We start from the raw sequence: 18,468 nt of genomic DNA, 5'->3' as shown, positions 1-18,468 counted from the left end.
TTTATTTTTTAAATATTTTTATTGATTTCAGAGAATAAGGGAGAGGGAGAGATAGAAACATCAATGATGAGAATCATTAATCAGCTGCCTCCTGCATGCCCCCCACTGGGGATCCCCACAACCTGGGTATGTGCCCAGACCAGGAATTGAACTGTGACCTCCTGGTTTATAGGTTGATGCTCAACCACTGAACCACGCCAGCTAGGCAAAACATTACATTTTTTAAAAGCAATGCCACAGTTTTAAAATTTTTGAGGGTGACTTATCAAATAAATGCACATTCAAACATGAAGGGATCTCACAATTGATGTACAACACCTAGAATTGGAGGACAGTATCAGTGAAACCAGTAAGTAACTTGTGAAAATTGTTTTCACAATTTGTTTCTAAGCAAGAGAAAAACTGAAAAGAAGGAATTTGTTTTGCTATCTCAGGCTCACAACCATTGGTTCTAAACTGCTGCTGGGTTCAGTTCATCGAGGCAGCTTTTCACCCATTCTGTGCTCTTGCGGCCCCATCAATGACATCCCACTGTGATCACCCCACCCACCCCACAAATGCTCACCAGCTGGGATTCTGTGGCTCCAAAGGGGAGGCTGTTCGCTGAGGCTCAGAAACCTTTATCAGGAGACTTACTGGTAATGGTTGAGAAGCAATTAAGAAGCATGTTCCTCCCGGGTGAGGAGACCAGGTAACCACGTCACCTTCTCTGCCTCACTCCTTGCCGCAGCTCACGCTGTCACATCGGAAGCGTTTTTCCGCCCACTCAGTGTCTCACTGCCCTGATCTCATGGTGGGTGTCTGCAGAGGGTCCTGCTCCCCGGTTCGGGGGCACTTGTCCTGTCTGGCTTTACTTACAATAAACGCTATCTTAAAATACACCAGCCTCTCCAATGTATCTGCATAAAATATGAAGACTTTATCCACTGGAGGAAAACAATTTCATTAAAGGTAAGCTTCCCTCTTTACTCTACAAAATTAGCTAAGGGGCAGGAGGAAGAGAGAATGAATTTGTTAGGGGAAAGGAAACTATGCAATGGAAGAGAAAAATCAGAGAACTAACCTAGGAGCTTGGAAGTAATTAGAATAAAGCGATATTCTGATTTCTGTATGACATCATATAAAAAAAGACAAGTTCAGTGAAAATTAACTTTATTTCTAGATATAGCACATTAAAATATATACCATCTTTATTCAGAATATCATAATCAATTCAAAAATAGAATTCTCTTCTCCCGTCAAAAATTAACTACAATACTGTAGGCTAGATACATGATATTTTAGTCAGGTCTTCAGTATTAGCTTCTCAAAACAACAAAAATCTACTATTTATACATAAAATATTTTTATACATCGAATTTATCATACAAAATATATACAAAAGCATAATTGTAGTGTAGAAAAATGAAGTTACCAAAATATAACTTAGTCCATTTACTTTACACAAAATGTATTCTAGTTAATTTTTTCAAGAGCTTCACCAATTAGTCGAATAGCTACACTCTTGCCTTCATCGGTTTGAACAACAAGCAAAGCTTCAAATGTGCCCACGGCCTTTGGTTTGAACTGCACGGGCATGTTGATGTAATGCTGGGCTCTGCAAAGAGAAAGGAAAATGTCAGCAGCTGATGCTGCGGCAACAAACAAATCACCTGCATAATGCCTGGCAGAGAACTAGTCCAGTTACATTCAACCTAAATTTATTTCTCATTTCTTTGATGTTATTATTTAATACAAAACTGGCACAAAGAGAGAAATCTAAAATCTGATTCAAAAAGTACTGCATATGTATTCCTGCCTAACCAATAAAAATAGGAAAGAGGAAATCAGAGTTCTGACCATTGGGTATGGAGCTCCCTATTCCATCTGCAAAAGCAGGTGCCTGTCTACCTAAGAAAGGATGAGAACACCCTACAAGCTACAGTGTACTCATTTAAATAGATCACAGAGTTAGTGCTTTACACACAAGTCTGTGGGGTTTTTTTAAAGAAGTATTTTTATTGATTTCATAGAGGAAGGGAGAGGAAGAGAAAGATAGAAACATCACTAATGAGAATCATTGTTCGGCTGCCTCCTGCATGCCCCCTACTGGGGATTGAGCCTGCAACACGGGCATGTACCCTTGACTGGAATCAAACCTGGGACCCTTCAGTCTGCAGGCCGCCATTCTATCCGCTGAGCCAAACCGGCTAGGGCCACAAGTTTATCTTATTCTTATCAAATTTATACTGATCTGCTGCTATGAGAGTTGATGCTGGAATTTGTAACATTCCATATTTATCCTAAGTTCTATAATGACAGTTAATATGGATGAAAACTTTCTGGAAACTCATCGTGTTCAGAATAATAAATAGCTGTCACTAATAAAGTATAAAAGTACCTTATTTATCTTCAAAGCATAAACATTTAGAAATATTTTAAAGTAATATGTTCAAAGAGTACATGTTCAAAGCAAACAAAATGTAAGTTATGATACTATTTTAAATGCTATTGTATGTAAATTGCTCCAATTTTACTGAAATTAAAAATACTTTCCCATGTTTCTAAGTTCTTTTAGATGCTATTAACATGACTATGCAGCTAGGGCTGCACAGAAAAGCCGTGTTCTAATGTATGACAGCTTAAATTTTTCTAGCACTGGAATGGTAAGTCAAGTGCAACCCCTTTGCAGCTCCTAGCTCTATGTGTAAGCTCCGAGTACAGCACCGCTGTCTCAGGGACTCAGTCAAAAAGGTCCCAGAACATTTGCTGAGTGGTTCGAGTTCTCTTAGAACACAACGTGTTTTTTAAATAGTCTCCTAATGTAAAATGAAATACCTTACAATAATTAAGTGGCTTAATTAAAGATGAAGATAAAATTACTCTTCAGTACTAAGTCCAACAGAACTTAAATAACAGGGACAAACAAGTTTGAGATTTCAATTTAATGTACATCATGTAGAAAACATTAGCAACGACAATTAGGAAATGAGGCCCTGATTTAAGAATAATATAGGGTATTTGAAGAATGACAACTGAAAAATACCATAATGAAAGTTTTCCCAATTAATCTGGAATACTAATTTTTGTCCAAATTAGTGAAAATTTAAATTGCTGATTCTCAGCATAGTAAAAATAATATTTGAAGCAGGAATCATTCTAAAGTTACTCACAAGATAATTAAGGTTGTATGTATGTATGTGGCTGGCACAACACTGGGTAACAGGAATCATATGTAAAGTCCAAAAGACAAGGTGAAGTCTGGGTGGCCACACTGTGAAGCACACAGGAGTCAGCCATGACGTGCTTTCCCTGCAGCTCATCCCCTTTCTTACTTAAGATCCATGTGTTAACTGCTCGCTGGTGCTGGGGATGAAGATGAGGGGCTGCCAGAGAGGGCGGCCTCACAAGTCCTCGTTCCCAAGAGAAATCCTGATGTCCTGACAACCAAGTCCTGCACTGGGATAAGAACACTTTGATTTATGATAAACTCACCTCAAAGAATATTTTGAATGCTTGACGTAGAAAGGCTCTCTGGGACTTAAAAACTTCAGCTGCAATTTAATATAAAACACTTTTATAAAGTTATGCAAGTTAGATATTTGAACATACATTTACATTTACAAATTTAAGTATAGCCACAAAATTAGGTAAGACAATAAATGCTCATAAAAACACATAAATGGGCCCTGACTGGTTTGGCTCAGTGGATAGAGCGTCGGCCTGCGGACTCAAGGGTCCCAGGTTCGATTCCGGTCAAGGGCATGTACCTTGGTTGTGGGCACATCCCCAGTAGGGGGTGTGCAGGAGGCAACTGGTCGATGTTTCTCTCTCATCGATGTTTCTAACTCTCTATTCCTCTCCCTTCCTCTCTGTAAAAAATCAATAAAATATATATATATATTTTTAAAAAGGATGAAAGCAAGTGCTAAATTTTTTATTTTCAGATGAAGGGTCATGAACTTTCTATGAGTTTCTTTACAAATATGGTATTAAGGCATTTAAAAAAATAACTCATTATTACAACTTAGCTATAATCTAAAATATAAGCTTCTAATTATCAAGAAAATGTTTATCAAATAATTGGATAATTTCTTTTTCTAAAACCCACAATAGTATTTCCAACTTACCGCGTGTGTAATAAAAGAATTATTTCGCAAGTTGACTTTTAAAGTCCTTGATTCCCCAACTTTGGTTGGTAGAAACTGATACACATCTTCTGGGGCATAAACTCCACGGCAGGTCAAGTCAAGGTGTCTGCTTCAGAAACAGGTTTAAAATGAAGTTATTTAAACAATTTAGATATATTAAATTGTGGAGTAGTACTTTGTGTTTTCTCCTACAACTCACTTAAAAAAGGAGTTTTGTAATGGCCATCTAACTAAGGTGTGTAAAGATAAAATGCTGACACGGCACTCTTACAGAGCTGCTGGGATTAGCTGCTATACAACACAGGAGGGCAGCACCATCTCTAACCCTCTTTCTCACTAAGTCTTGCTCTCCACTTAGCTCAAACCCAGCTTACAAAGGTGGCCCTAGTCTATTTCGCTGACTTCTCCCAGTGTAGTCCACTGATAATCTTCATTTTTACAAGAACACAGACTACTCCAAGAGTATGATACAAGCTCTGGCCTCTCGGCAACACTTGATGGTAGTGACTTCCTCCTGCCTTGGCTTCCAGATTCCACGCTGCTGACTTTCATTTCTCTGGCCCCTCGTCAGTCTGTGCAAGCTCATCTCTACTGCCTCACCTCTAATGCCACTGTCCCACAAGGCTTGGCCATGAACATCCCGATCTGCTCACATGGACTCTTGCTAGGCAATCACATCTCAGGCGATTCAGTGACCTCACAGCTATGTGACTCCCAGATTTGGTTCTCAGCTCAGATGGAATCTCTGGGCAGCATATCCAATCACCTCACAATTATCTTCTTACTAGAGGCCCAGTGCACAAATTCATGGGGGGAGGGGCCACGGGCGGTTGGCCAGCCGGCCCCGCCCCCCGGTCAAAAACTCCCAGTCGAGGGGACAATTTGCATCCTATTTTATTATATAGGATGGCTCCATAAATACAGAGTAAACTTGTGCCCTTTCTCCTCAAATCTGATCCTCCAGATATTTTCTGCTAGGGGAACAGTATCTGGGAGCTGACCTTGACTCCCCTTTTTCTCACGCCTTTGTCTAATCCATCACTGAGTCCTTCAAGTTTCCTTCCTATATACCTAAAAAGTGTCTATATCTCATCATTTTCCTTGACACTATCTGAGCCCTGGACTGTATAAGAATACCCTCTGACTTGTTTCACTGCTTATATTCTTTCCTCCTTCAAATCAGTACATACTATACAGCCAAAAGGATTTTTCTTTAAGTACTTGAATCTCATCATGTCATTCAATGGTTTGTAGCAGCATTCCAGATAAACACCTGACACATGAGGCCGTGTGTGGTCTGCATGCGCTCTGCCCACCTCCCTCTGGACCTCAGCTTATAGCGCACCCCCTCCTCTGTGCTCTAGGCCTGCGGGCTGCTTTTAGTCCCTCAAGGGCCAACAATCCCCGCCACCCTGGTCGTTTACACAGTCCTCTTCACCTAGGACATTTCCATTTATTCTCATCGTAAAAGTCCCATTTTAGGGAGGTTCTTCTCAGATATATATCCCCGTGTTTCCCATTTATTTCCTTCCAGTCCTTTCCACAGGTTGTAATCAAGCCTGTTAAGTGTGATTATTTGTGATGTGGCTCCTCCTCCAGAAGGTGAAGTCTGTGGAGGCAAGAGCTAGGGCAGTTTTGCTCACTGTCTTATCTCTACCACCCAGAATGCAGTGAGCACCCAGTCAATAAGCATGAGATGAGCGAATGAGTAAATAGCACAGAGATTGTGATAAGAACACATTCTTTAAAGGATTCTAATTTCTTACAAATTGCATTACTTACTCCTACTAGAAATAAACAACCACATTTATAGTAAATTTAGCAGGTATTTATCACATTCTTACAAGCATCTTCCTGCAGAACTAACTTAGACCGAAATATCAGTTAGGGATTATTGGAAACATTTTCATTAGGTAAAAGACTTAAATATTATCATTCAAGTTGTGTAAGCTGCTGGTATACAATATACATCATTAAAAGTTTTTAAGAATCTACTTCCATAGATTTTTAAAAATCTTTTCTGGAATGTAAAATGGTACAACCACTTTACGAAAACTATTTGGCAGTTTATTTTAATGTTAAATACATGTTTATCATATGACCCAGCAATTCTATTCTTAGATACTTTTATCTCCACCAAAATGAAAAAAATATGTCCACAAAATACACACACAATGATGTTCACAGCACCTTCATTCATAATGGCTCTAAATTATAAGCCACCCAAATGTCAGCAGGAAAATGAATAAATAATGAAATGTTCATACAATGGAATACTAAACAAATGGACCAAACTACAGATATACACAACAACACGGACGAATCCCCCAAAAATGTATGTTAAGTGAAAGAAGCCAGATAAAGAGTGCATATGTATATGAAATTCAACCAACTAACCTATGGCAATAGATTAGAACAGGACAAACCTTGGGGTGAGGGTGGAGGTTAACTGCAAAGGGACACAAAAGAACTTTCCACTGAACAAAAAAATAGTCTCTATTGCAATTGGAGTGGTAGTAACACATGTAAACTCATAGGTAAAGTCACTGAGCATTTTACTGAAAGTAATTGTACCTCTATAGAGTACCGGGAACATTTGTAAGAATGACAAAACAACATACCCAGGTATGGGAGCAGGAGCTTCTGACACAGCTTGTCTTCGGGGCTTAACTAAATTATCTATTTTAATAAGAGTATTTGTAGAAACACATGAATTTTCAGGCTCATTTTCTGCTTTGACACTCTGTATAAAAATAAAGCATAGGGTGTGGGAGAAGAAGTAATAGTCTAGGAAAATATAAGGACATTTACGTTTTTTAATTCTACTATTTCTTTCACCATTTTTTAAAATGAGACTTAAGATTTTTTAAGTACCTAAATCACAAACCCTATACTTTACTTCCCACTGCTCAGATTCTTACACACACACACACACACACACACACACACACACACACACAAACACACGATCTTATCTAATCAAATTAGAGATTTCATAAAGTCAAATCCAGACTTCAAACATGCCAATCAATAAAGATAAATGAAAAAATTAAGATAAAGCTATACAGCAGAATTAATGAAATTAGAGTAATACCAGGAAAATATTCTGCATTTTCAGGCCAGTTTTTCCTGTCAGTTTCACTTATACTTTCAGTATACACACACAATAAATTAATTAAATTTAGTGTAATACTCACTTGTCCAGAAAGTTGAAATCTCAAGGTATGTTTCATGTGAGGCTCTGTAAGGGGGTGACATTCAACATCCCAAAACTGGGCATAATCCCCTTTATCTCTGGGCAAAAATGTAACAGAGACCTACAAAACAATACACCCAGGAGAGAAGTTTAGACACTGAACCTTACACACATGTAGTTAGATTACCAACTCAAAGTATTGGCATGAAAAATTAAAGGGAAAAAAACTTGCATTGGCTAGTTTTTCCCCTAATTAAAAAAGAATTTGAACAATTCTGCTTTTAGTAGGCTTGTTACTGTACCAGATCCAAAATACATTATTCTTTAAGGCTTTATGTACATACTAGTGGCCTGGTGCACAAAATTCGTGCACATTAAAAGGAAATTAATTAGAGGAAATATTTTAATATTGCTATTTGCCCTTTCTCTATAATAGAAGTGTCAGAGATGAAAGAAAATTAGTAAAATGTATATGACAATCCTCCTCCTGTCAGAGTCTGGGGCATTCCACGGGAACCAGAGTCAAGTTCCCGCCCACCCATGCACACCTCAAAATCACGCGAGACCCAGACCCGGCCAGCCCCACCCCCATTGGGCGAGATTCAGACCTGGCCAGCCCCACTCCTATCAAGCCCCACCGGGCAGGGGGCGCAGCCTCAGGTCCCCTAGCCTGGTGCCGGGCAAGGGGCGCAGCCTCAGGTACCCCGGCCCAGTCCCGGGTGGGGGGCGCAGCCTCAGATCCCCGTCAAGCTCCACCAGGTGGGGGGCACAGCCTCACGTCCCCCATCAAGCCCTGCTGGGTGGGGAGTGCATCCTTAGGTTCCTCCAGTGCACGCTGGGCGGGGGGCACAGCCGCAGGTCCCCTGGCCTGGAGCCGGGGCAGGGGACTTGCCTTGAGGTCCCCCATCAAGCCCTGCCGGGGCGGGGGATGCGGCCTGAGGTCCCCTGTCAAGCCCTGCCAGGTGGGGGGGCAGCCTCAGGTTCCCCGCTCGGTGCTGGGAGGATGGTGCAGCCTCAGGGCCCCCGTCAAGCCCCACTAGGCAGAGGGCACGGACTGAAGTCCCCTGCCCCAGCCTAGCACCATGCAGCCTCAGGTCCCTGCTGATTGCTCGCTAAGGCTCATTATGGGAATTCGGCCTCCACTGTGGGTGCAGCCATCTTGTATTACGGAAACCCCGCCTCTGCTGTGGGCGCTGCCATCTTTGTGATGGCATTGACAGTCAATTTGCATATTCCTTCTTTATTAGATGGGATAAGGTTTTCTTTACTTTGTATGTGATCAATAAATACCTTTTAAAGAGAAAAAATTCTAGAGACGTACATCTAAATGAGGAAGGTCCAACTCCAGACACACAACTGTGTTCCACTGCAATGCTGATGAACCGTCTGCTGGCCTAGTAGTAAAGGACTAAGCCCAGCACACAGTCACTAACTGGAGAGGAATGAAAGGACCCAGAAAATGCAAAGGAAAGGTAGGTGCATAACAGGAGGTAGAAAAGACAAGCACCACTATGCTACATGTTAGCAGCTTTTCTTATGACTAACTTCTGAACATCGGTCAGACCATTTACACTGACCATACAACTCAAAGTTAGAGATATGAACTGTATGCATACAATTTGTAAAAAGCTCAATAACGAGAAAGTTGTAATGTTTAAAAATGGTGTTTTATAAAGTTTACCAGCATTGCCGAAACCGGTTTGGCTCAGTGGATAGAGTGTCGGCCTGTGGACTGAGGGGTCCCAGGTTCGATTCCGGTCAAGGGCATGTACCTTGGTTGCGGGCACATCCCCAGTGGGGGGTGTGCAGGAGGCAGCTGATCAATGTTTCTAACTCTCTATCCCTCTCCCTTCCTCTCTGTAAAAAATCAATAAAATATATTTTTTAAAAAAAAAGTTTACCAGCATTAACAAGGAACTTTATCAAAGATTTCAGTGTGAAAAATACTGACTACTAGTCAGGGTGACAATGAATCAGTATTTGAGTCTGAACTTAACATTAAAACACTTACGTGACCTAATTTCTGTCACTATAGAACATAAGAGACAATGCAGCCAGCAAGCCTGAGAGCATGGAAGCAAAGACAGAATACTGATCGAAATGAGATCAAGATTAGTGAGTTATACTGTTAAAGATGCTTTGGGCCCTGGCTGTTTGGCTCAGTGGATAGAGCGTTGGCCTGCGGACTCAAGGGTTCCAGGTTCGATTCCGGTCAAGGACATGTACCTTGGTTGTGGGCACATACCCAGTAGGGAGTGAGCAGGAGGCAGCTGATCAATGTTTCTAACTCTCTATCCCTCTCCCTTCCTCTCTGTAAAAAAATCAATAAAAATATTTAAAAAAAAAAAAAGATGCTTTGGACATTTAGAAGATTAAGAAAGAAAACAACCATGTCCTAAATGATGAAAATATACAAATTATCAGGAACTACTGGGGGGCAATACCATGTATTAGACAAATACCACTTACACCTCCTTCCAACCCCAAAAAATAAAGAAAGAAAACCTAATATTATTGCATGTCACACAGTGGGAACATAATGGGCACTTTAACATTCATTAGCTCATTTAATCCCACAACAAATTCTGATGTAAAAATTATTGTGTACATCTTTTAAGAATTAGGTTGTAACTAATTTTTCCCTCTTCTGGAACTCTATTATATACTGTACATCAATAATTGAGCTATTTGGTAATGCTTCCATAAATGGTCCCAGAATGATGTGCCTTGTTCCCATGGCCCCATCTTAAATTAAGAAATCAGACCTAAAATTCATTACAAATGTGATCTGACAAGATGATACATGTTGCTCTGGGCCAGGATATACAGTATGAACACAACAAAAATTATGGAGGTTACATTTCTATATTAAGTACTGTGTGAAGAATTCCTGGGAGATAATCTAATCCTGTACGCTCATTTTTCATTTTTTAGTTTTACTGAGATATAAATCCACATACCATACAATTCACCCATTTCTACAGGTTTTTAGTATACTAGTATCTCCAGAACTGTTTAACCATCACCACAAAGCTATTGCTTAGATTAGCGCTACTTGAAATAAGTTCTAAGTACCAGCAGCCTGCAGCCACATGAAGTGCTTATATCAGACTGTGAATCAATCACACGACTAAGCATGGTATTTTGTTTTGCTGTTAGAGAGCAAGACTTTCTGCTGCAGGAAGCAATCCACTGACTTGTGTGAGCCTCTTCTCCTGTGGCAGCCTGGCTGGGAGCAGCACTGGTCTAGGGGAGGCAAACGGCTCTGGTGGAAACAAAGGAGACACTCCTGGCCAACAACACGAGCTGGCGTAAAACAACGTCAAGACTCACCTTTTGGGTGCCGTGGCTTTCCATTATTCCCGAAATAGGAGAACATCTGAATGCTGCATAAGTAGCTCTAAAAACATCTCCACTTTCATCGACTGCCTACAAAGTAATCATTTAAACAATCAAATGAAAAAAGGTAAAAAAGGCCGCGGTGTTCTAAACAACACACATGACAACACTCAGTTCCAGCGCTGCCCACTGGCAGAGATCACTTGCAGGATACAGTAGGCTAACACTCAGTGGCAAAGAGCATTCAATTCTGCCTCCTGCACCAGCTCCCACTGGTGGCAAACACACAATGGTATGCAGAACCTGGGAGAGAGAAATGTGCGTGCACGTGCACACACACAATGTTCCACTCTATAACAAATGTTTTGTATTTTTCAAAATAAACTTATTTCAGATAAAAATCAGGGCTGTAGGAGATAGCATTAAATGGGGCAAGTACATTTTTCACATACATTCTCTAATTTGACTCTCAAAACCACCTCGCGAAAAAGACAGGGGCAGGTATTAGCCCAACCTCTAGAGAAAATCAAGTAAATGAATTAGGAACAGAAAGCCAATAATTGCAACCTATATTCATAATTCAACTTTTAAAACACCCTACCTAAAGTTTAAACAGTAAAACAAGTATAACAGCAGCAATGATTACTGACCTTGACATAAGGTGGAGCTAAAGATGACAGATACCACTTTACTTCTGTGTTACCATGATTCTGAAGTTCCAGATAATTTTCTAAAAGGAGCACATGTACAACAACTCAATCTCTTGGAGAGGTAAGTAAATAAGCAGATTACTGTGATAATTACTATGATTTCCTCATCATAGAGAAAAAAACATAATCATTAGATTCCTAGAGAAGCCCTACAGGAACTACAGTATTGTCTAACAAAATCACGTTTGACAGTATCTTAACTAGGATTTAATCAAAGTGCAATGACAAGCTACTGAAAGGCTTAATTTTAAGCAAGGGAGCAATAAGGTGACTTCCATGATTAAGAAATGACTCCTGCAGTGGAGGAGAGACGGCAAGGGGTCAGAGTGAAAGAAGGAGCCCTGGGAAGCTGTCACTGCAGCATGCGGTTGAGAGACGATGCATGAGTAACTTCCTCAGACTTGAACTGCAGCAATGAGAGGAAAAGCAGTGAGCAGATACGGGATTTATTTTGAAGACAGACTGTAAGGGACTAGCTCATGGATTGGATAGGAGGGAGGTAAGAAAAAGGTAGCAACTTCCACCCGGCCAGCATGGCTCAGTGATTAAGTGTCTACCTATGAATCAGGAGGTCAGGGTTCAATTCCCAGTCAGGGCACATGCCCAGGTTGCAGGTTCAATTCTCAGTGTGGGGCACGCAGGAGGCAGCCGATCAATGATTCTCTCTCATCATTGATATTTCTATCCCTCTCCCTCTCCCTTTCTCCCTGAAATCAATAAAAACATATTTAAAAACAAAAGAGAAGAAAAGAAAGCAACTTCCAGGAATCTGGCTCAGCAAAATGAGCAGACAGTGGTGCCACTTACTGAGAGACAAGGGTGAGGCTGAAGCAGAAGCAGGTTTCATGGGTGGAACAGGAGCTGTTTTTGTGCGAGGCCCACATGCAGAAGCTGAGCAGGTGCCTGGTGTGTACATCTGGGGCACAGGGAGAGCAGAGAAGAAAGGGGGCACAGGCAGGTCCAGGAAGAGTTATCAGCAGTGGAACCTGAGAAAGTGTGTGCGAGGCAGGGACAAACCCAAAGAGCTTCCAAGGAGGAAGTATTCCAAGGAGGAAAGAGAGGTTGACAGTATTGAGAGGTCAAATGAACAAAGTCACATGGCAGAGACCCTGGATTTGACCTGGAGAGGAGTGTGTTCAGGACACAGTGGTAGTGCAGCTAAGCCACCTGAGGCAGTGAAGGCAGGAACATAATCACTCCTCTAGGAAAGGGTGCTGAGGAAGCAGGCAGCTGCGGCCAGACTGCAGAGGGCACTTCTGAAACAGGTGAAAGTAGAGCGCACTGGGTGCTAATGGCAACGGATCAGCAACGTGGGGAAAACTGATGACACAGGAGAGAAAGAGCTGGAGGAATTCCCCGAGGAGGCGAGAATAGATGGACCCAGATTCCAAACAAAAGGGTTCATCCGTGATGGAAACAGAAGCCTTTCACTGATCTGTGAGGCAAAGTCAAGAGCCAGAAAGAGTGAGAGCAGGAACAGGGGAGGATAGCTGGAGCAGGAGCTTTAAGAAAGGAGCTGTTGCCCGGCGGTGTGGCTCAGTGGTTAAGTGTCAACCTATGAACCAGGAGGTCAGGGTTCAATTCCCAGTGGGGCGCATTCCTGGGTTGCAGGCTTGATCCCCACTGTGGGACATGCGAGAGGCAGCCGATCAATGATTCTCTCATCATTGATGTTTCTGTCTTCTCTCTCTCTCTCCCTTCATCTCTGAAATCAATAAAAATATATTTTTTATAAAGGAGCTGTTAAATACTGTTAGAGATGGTGACGGACACATACTAAGGAGGGCTGGGAAAGAGCCTAGTGTTGTTGATCTGAGAGTTGAGCTCATGAATCAGTCAGCATGTTGTTTTCTCCAGCAATGTTCTGCTGCTAAGGTATGAACATGGAGTAGGTAAACTACTGGTTTTAACATGGGTTAGGATTTTGCCAGATAGGAATGTAGAGGGAGAGGGGCATAAGGAAGTTAAGAATGTGAAGCAGTAATTACAATGATAGACCCCAGAATTCAAGGAGGGTTATCAGAGAAGCGGGATGTGAGTAGGGTGATGGAGAGTGGAAAGGAAGTAGGATCAGTAGCCGGGAGGTCTGAATGAGGTCAAATAACGGCTGTAATTTCTGGAGTAAGTAATCTGGAAAGACAGGAGGGTGATGTTCAGGAAGTGACAGGCTTGAAACGGAGAGAGAAAATATGACATAACTATTGGTGATGACAAAATCTAAGAGGGGACTGAAAGTAGGAAACTGAGCTTAAGTGGAAGACAAAATCAATGAAAGAGACCAGGAGCTAGAGGGACAAGTGACAGATGGTCCCAAATTCTTTCTAATAGGTCCCACGTATAATCCTAGTCCTTTAGACTGAAGAGAGAGAGAGAGAGAGAGAGAGAGAGAGAGAGAGAGAGAGAGAGAGAGAGAGAGAGGCACAGACACACACACACTGACTCTCAAAGTGACATCAGTAAGTGACAGAGCAAGGCTCTACCCACTTTCCTCTCTTCTTCAGCTAACTTATTTGCAATTCTAGTAAAAAATCTAGTGAGAGTTGGGAAAGGATGGTTCTGACCATATAAAATCAAATAAAAGTCAGCATGTAGTTTCCTCCAGCAATGTAAGACTCCTGGAATACACAGATTTATCAAATGCCTTATAGTTACGATTTTTTTAAAAGTATATTTTATTGATTTTTTTACAGAGAGGAAGGGAGAGGGAGAGAAACATCGATCAGCTGCCTCCTGCACACCCCCCTACTGGAGATGTGCCCACAACCAAGGTACATGCCCTTGACCGGAATCGAACCTGGGACCCTTGAGTCCGCAGGCCGACGCCCTATCCACTGAGTCAAACCGGTTAGGGCTTATAGTTATGATTTTTAAGCTCCCCCAAGTCCATCTCATCATTGAAATGATTGCCAATAACTACCTTATTTTGTCCTGAAGGGGGTAAAATTTTATACCTATCACTAACATATGGTTAACTAAGAGTATTCCACGCACTCAGTATGTCAGTAGACTTTTGAATTAAATATTCTTGTGATACGATACCTGAAGTTTCACCAGGTTCTGTTGTAGGAAAAATAACAGTCTTATTTCTTATCTCAACTTTTGTGGAAGGTGGTTTTGTCATTGGTTTTACAAGATGTCTAGTTAAAGGCTCAGTAACTGGAAAAGGGATTCCCAATGGGTTGGAGGCCAAACGAGTGAGAAGGTCTGCTTGAGTCAAGTCTTCTCGAATTTGAACTTTCACAATTTTCTGAAATGAGCCAAATAAAGGGATAAGACACAAATGTAGCTGCAACTTTTAAAGAAACAACTCTTATTTTTAAGTCATGGTAGAGAAAAGTAGTGCCACACGAAATGATGAATTTATAAATTAAAATTTATTCAGATCAAAATAAATCTTTGGCTTTATCCCCTGTCCCAAAACTCCTTGTTTTTTCAAAGCAAATTTTATAAATTAATAATGGCTTCTAGGCCCCACTCTCCACTCCTGCCCCCACCCAGGAAAATCATTCAGATCACTAATGGAAACCTCTGCACCAAACGCTCTATTTGAATTAATCTAGTTGGGCTGAAAGAGCAGACCCCTACATTTGACTTCTGAAATGTAAGTGCTAATAAGAATTACAACACTTAAGATACAACACAAGTTAAGAGAAATGTTGCTCAAAAAAAAACTTTAACAAGTACCTTCTGCCCATTGTCACAGTGAATATAGATCAAACCACTCCATGGGAACATTGACTGTTTTGTGGATGAGGAGGAATTAGGACTCACAAGAATCTGTAGCTTACTCCTAAAGAAAAGAATGTAGTAATGAAAACCAAGAATAGCCATACTTTAATAGCAAGAACAAGAGTTATAAATACTATCCTATCAATAACCAACTATTTCCTTATTGCTCAGAAAGAGCAGATAACAGAGGTGAGCTCCCATACACATCTGATTTCGCATCAACTCCAACTCTGTGACTAACAAAAAGTTAAGTAGCATGAAACCCTGAACCTAAGGGCAAACTCCCATGAGAATAGACCATACCGTAGAAATACCATTTAAAAAGCAACTCAAAATTAAAGTATCTAGAGCAGTGGTTCTCAACCTTCCTAATGCCGTGACCCTTTAATACAGTTCCTCATGTTGTGGTGACCCCCAACCATAAAAATATTTTCGTTGCTACTTCATAACTAATTTTGCTACTGTTAATGAATTGTAATGTAAATATCTGTGTTTTCCGATGGTCTTAGGCTCTACAGCAGCGGTTCTCAACCTGGTTGAGACCATCGGAAAACACAGATATTTACATTACGATTCATTAACAGTAGCAAAATTAATTATGAAGTAGCAACGAAAATAATTTTATGGTTGGGGGTCAATACAACATGAGGAACTGTATTAAAGGGTCGTGGCATTAAAAAGGTTGAGAACCACTGATCTAGAAAAAAGAACATATCTAGAGCAAAAAATCAAAACTACAAAGCTCTGAGCCACTTAAGAATAAAGAATGATACTGTCACAGTACAAAGGAAATGTAATGTAGGTGGGGAGAAAACTGGAAGGGAGAAGACAAAAAAGGAATGAAAACAGATTGTTTCTCTCCTTCCCACCCCCCGCCCCCCATTACTAAAATTTTCTGTGTTCACTGTTCTCTTCAAGAGCTATGGGATGTCAAACAACAAATATGGACAATATAGCCAGACTTGTGACTTAAAAAAAAATCCCCAGTTATAAAAGCTATTTTGGTACAGGTCAAAAATGGCAGAGGAAGATTATTTCCACTGCTAATAGCTAAACACATGGGACAATGGAAAAAGTTGTTTGTGAACAACCTGTCCTCATTTCTCTAAATTTTCAACCATTAATTAGTAAATGTTTAGTTGACTGCTTTGGTCCTAGGAATGTTTCTCTGGAGTGTCCCTAACCATACCTCACCTCAGGTCTTAGTCAAGTAAGTACATACTCCATCATTTTGCAAAGTGCATAAACTTCATGTTGTTGTTCTGCAAAGTTGCTATTGCTAAATATGAAGCAACTATCAGATGTGAAGGTTCTGTGCTGACCCACACATAGTCTCTAAAAAGCTACGGAATAGGCTTTACCTTCTCTTATCAATAATTAAGCTGCAAATAGAGGGTAGCTGCTTATCAACATTAGGCCCTCAAAGACTTCCTTCTATCTCAGAATAGTCTTTGCAGAAAATGGCAAGGTAAGTTTGTGGGTCAGACATACTAAGTCAGAAAAAGCTTTGTCTATAAAATGCCCTTTAGACAAAACCAGCAGAATAAGTGAGTGAAATCCAAGGTAATGAAAGGCAGAACATCTGGGCTTTTGAGACCATCACCCCTTGTCATAGCCCCAACTGTATCCCTTGCTTTGTAATTCTGTAGCCAGAGTAATATGCCAGAAAACATTCTCATGTCTTCCCTCCGGAACTCTTTCCCACCTCTCACGTCTTTCTTGACCTTTAGGCTGTATACCATGTTTGGCTACAGGCATGGTCTTTATTGCACTAAGTAGCATGAGTCTTGAACTCATGGTAAGTCCCACAGAACCACACATGGCACACTGTACAGAGTCAGCACATGGCAAAATTCTAATAAACTGAAACAGCATATTATTTGATCCTTAAAAGATTACCACGCCAGCATCTGAATAACACACCCGGAGAAAAGAGACAGCATACTTACTCTGGCTCAATAAATCCATGTTGTGGTGTGACCGTAAGGCAATGTGCCGGCCAGTATAGTTCAAATTTCAGTAACCTAACAGAATTATTTAAAATTTGGAAACGTCCAGTTTTTGCCAGGTCACCTATTATATCAGATAAATAAATGTTACTTTCATTTAGCATTAGTGAATAAGACCCAGTTAATAACAGTAAGAATAAATCCTAAATAAGTACACTAGTAAACCAGCTTATTGTGCTTTCTCAATTGCCCAGTTACAGGAATTTCAAATTCCTGGTAAAGCAAGGCCATCCATCTGTTTACTCTTGGAAACAACAAAGATACTGAACAAAGCTCAAATACTGAACAAAGGGAGAGAAAAAAGGAAATCTGGAAATTGTTATTACCACCTGGTCTTATCTTGGGCACATATATAGGTACCAGATTTATTCCTACTCTGAACCAACTACGTCAATGTTAAGGCTAAAAGAGGCCAAATGCCAAATGATTTCCTTGGGGCAGATGAGGTGGTGGAAGGAAGGGACCATGGATCCTACGTGGCTCTGCCGTACAGGGAACTGAGTGCTTGGACTGAGGGCCATGGCCTTTGTCAGGATGATGCTGTGGTCAAGTCTGAGCTGGGTCTCTAGTGGGTGAGAGAAGGACCTATGAAAGCCGGTGGCTGCATGTGCACAAAGTCCACATATATATCCTAGATGAGCCTAGGGTACCATGTAGTACAGCAGGGTTTCAGAGGGCATTCCCGTCATGTTGTCGCTGACATACTCACACGTAGAAGGGGCTACCAAAATCAAGTGTTCAGGGTGGACAGTCCACATTTCTTCAGAGGATGATTTATCTTGAGGTGGGTGAACAACTTGTGAAAGTGGAGAACTTTGAGGACCTTTAACTGGTAAAACATCCAAAGAAACATTGCCACCGTGTTTCCCAAGACTGTCACTACAGAAAAAAGGAAATAAAAATCGAAAGTGATAAAAAGCCAGATCGTGTCACGTTTTTATATTAATTCTGCATTTCAAAACATTTAGATAAAACTGAAAGTGCATTACATACTGTGTATTTTTCAGTGAATTCGAATCCTTCATATTGTGTATTCTTAAAGTAATGTATAAAAAATACAGAATAGGTCAAATATTATTATACTAATTTTTACTAAGAATACTCAATGATTTAATTTCTTTCCTGCTTTGACTTCTGCATGCCATCTAAGGTCTCTTACAAGGATTTACTAGAAAATGAACCAATATTAAGAATTTAAAAAAAAAAAAACACAATGAAACTCTTAATGTATCTATAACTGTTTTCATGATGCTAACACCAAACACTTTAAAATAAGAAAGTCCTTTGGGGAAAAATACCACAGTAAAAAATGCTAATAAAATTTAACGAGTTTTAAATTAAGTGTTGAAGCAGTG

General features: G+C 40.6%; 1 protein-coding gene across 3 annotated transcripts in view; it reads right to left on the bottom strand.

The window, feature by feature from the left end:
• Positions 1–560: 560 nt before the first annotated feature.
• The window catches only part of CEP192 (centrosomal protein 192), a 95,999-nt gene continuing 78,091 nt past the window's right edge, over positions 561–18,468 (bottom strand). For 2 of the 3 annotated variants that reach the window (XM_079784540.1, XM_079784539.1), the window contains 11 exons: positions 17,823–17,992; positions 17,054–17,177; positions 15,060–15,165; positions 14,415–14,622; positions 11,316–11,395; positions 10,660–10,755; positions 7,328–7,447; positions 6,752–6,873; positions 4,110–4,239; positions 3,475–3,533; positions 562–1,597 (listed from right to left, as the gene is read on the bottom strand). In XM_079784540.1, coding sequence (XP_079640666.1) covers positions 1,456–1,597; positions 3,475–3,533; positions 4,110–4,239; positions 6,752–6,873; positions 7,328–7,447; positions 10,660–10,755; positions 11,316–11,395; positions 14,415–14,622; positions 15,060–15,165; positions 17,054–17,177; positions 17,823–17,992 — 1,357 coding nt within the window. In that variant the 3' untranslated portion in view covers positions 562–1,455. Of the gene's footprint in view, positions 1,598–3,474; positions 3,534–4,109; positions 4,240–6,751; positions 6,874–7,327; positions 7,448–10,659; positions 10,756–11,315; positions 11,396–14,414; positions 14,623–15,059; positions 15,166–17,053; positions 17,178–17,822; positions 17,993–18,468 lie in introns of all 3 variants that reach the window. The other variant, XM_079784538.1, reaches the window with a different exon arrangement.

Source organism: Cnephaeus nilssonii (assembly GCF_951640355.1).
Source record: "Cnephaeus nilssonii genome assembly, chromosome: 11".
Taxonomy (NCBI): Eukaryota; Metazoa; Chordata; class Mammalia; order Chiroptera; family Vespertilionidae; genus Cnephaeus; species Cnephaeus nilssonii.
Note: the sequence above shows the minus strand (reverse complement) of the source record. Positions and strands in the feature narration are given on the sequence as shown.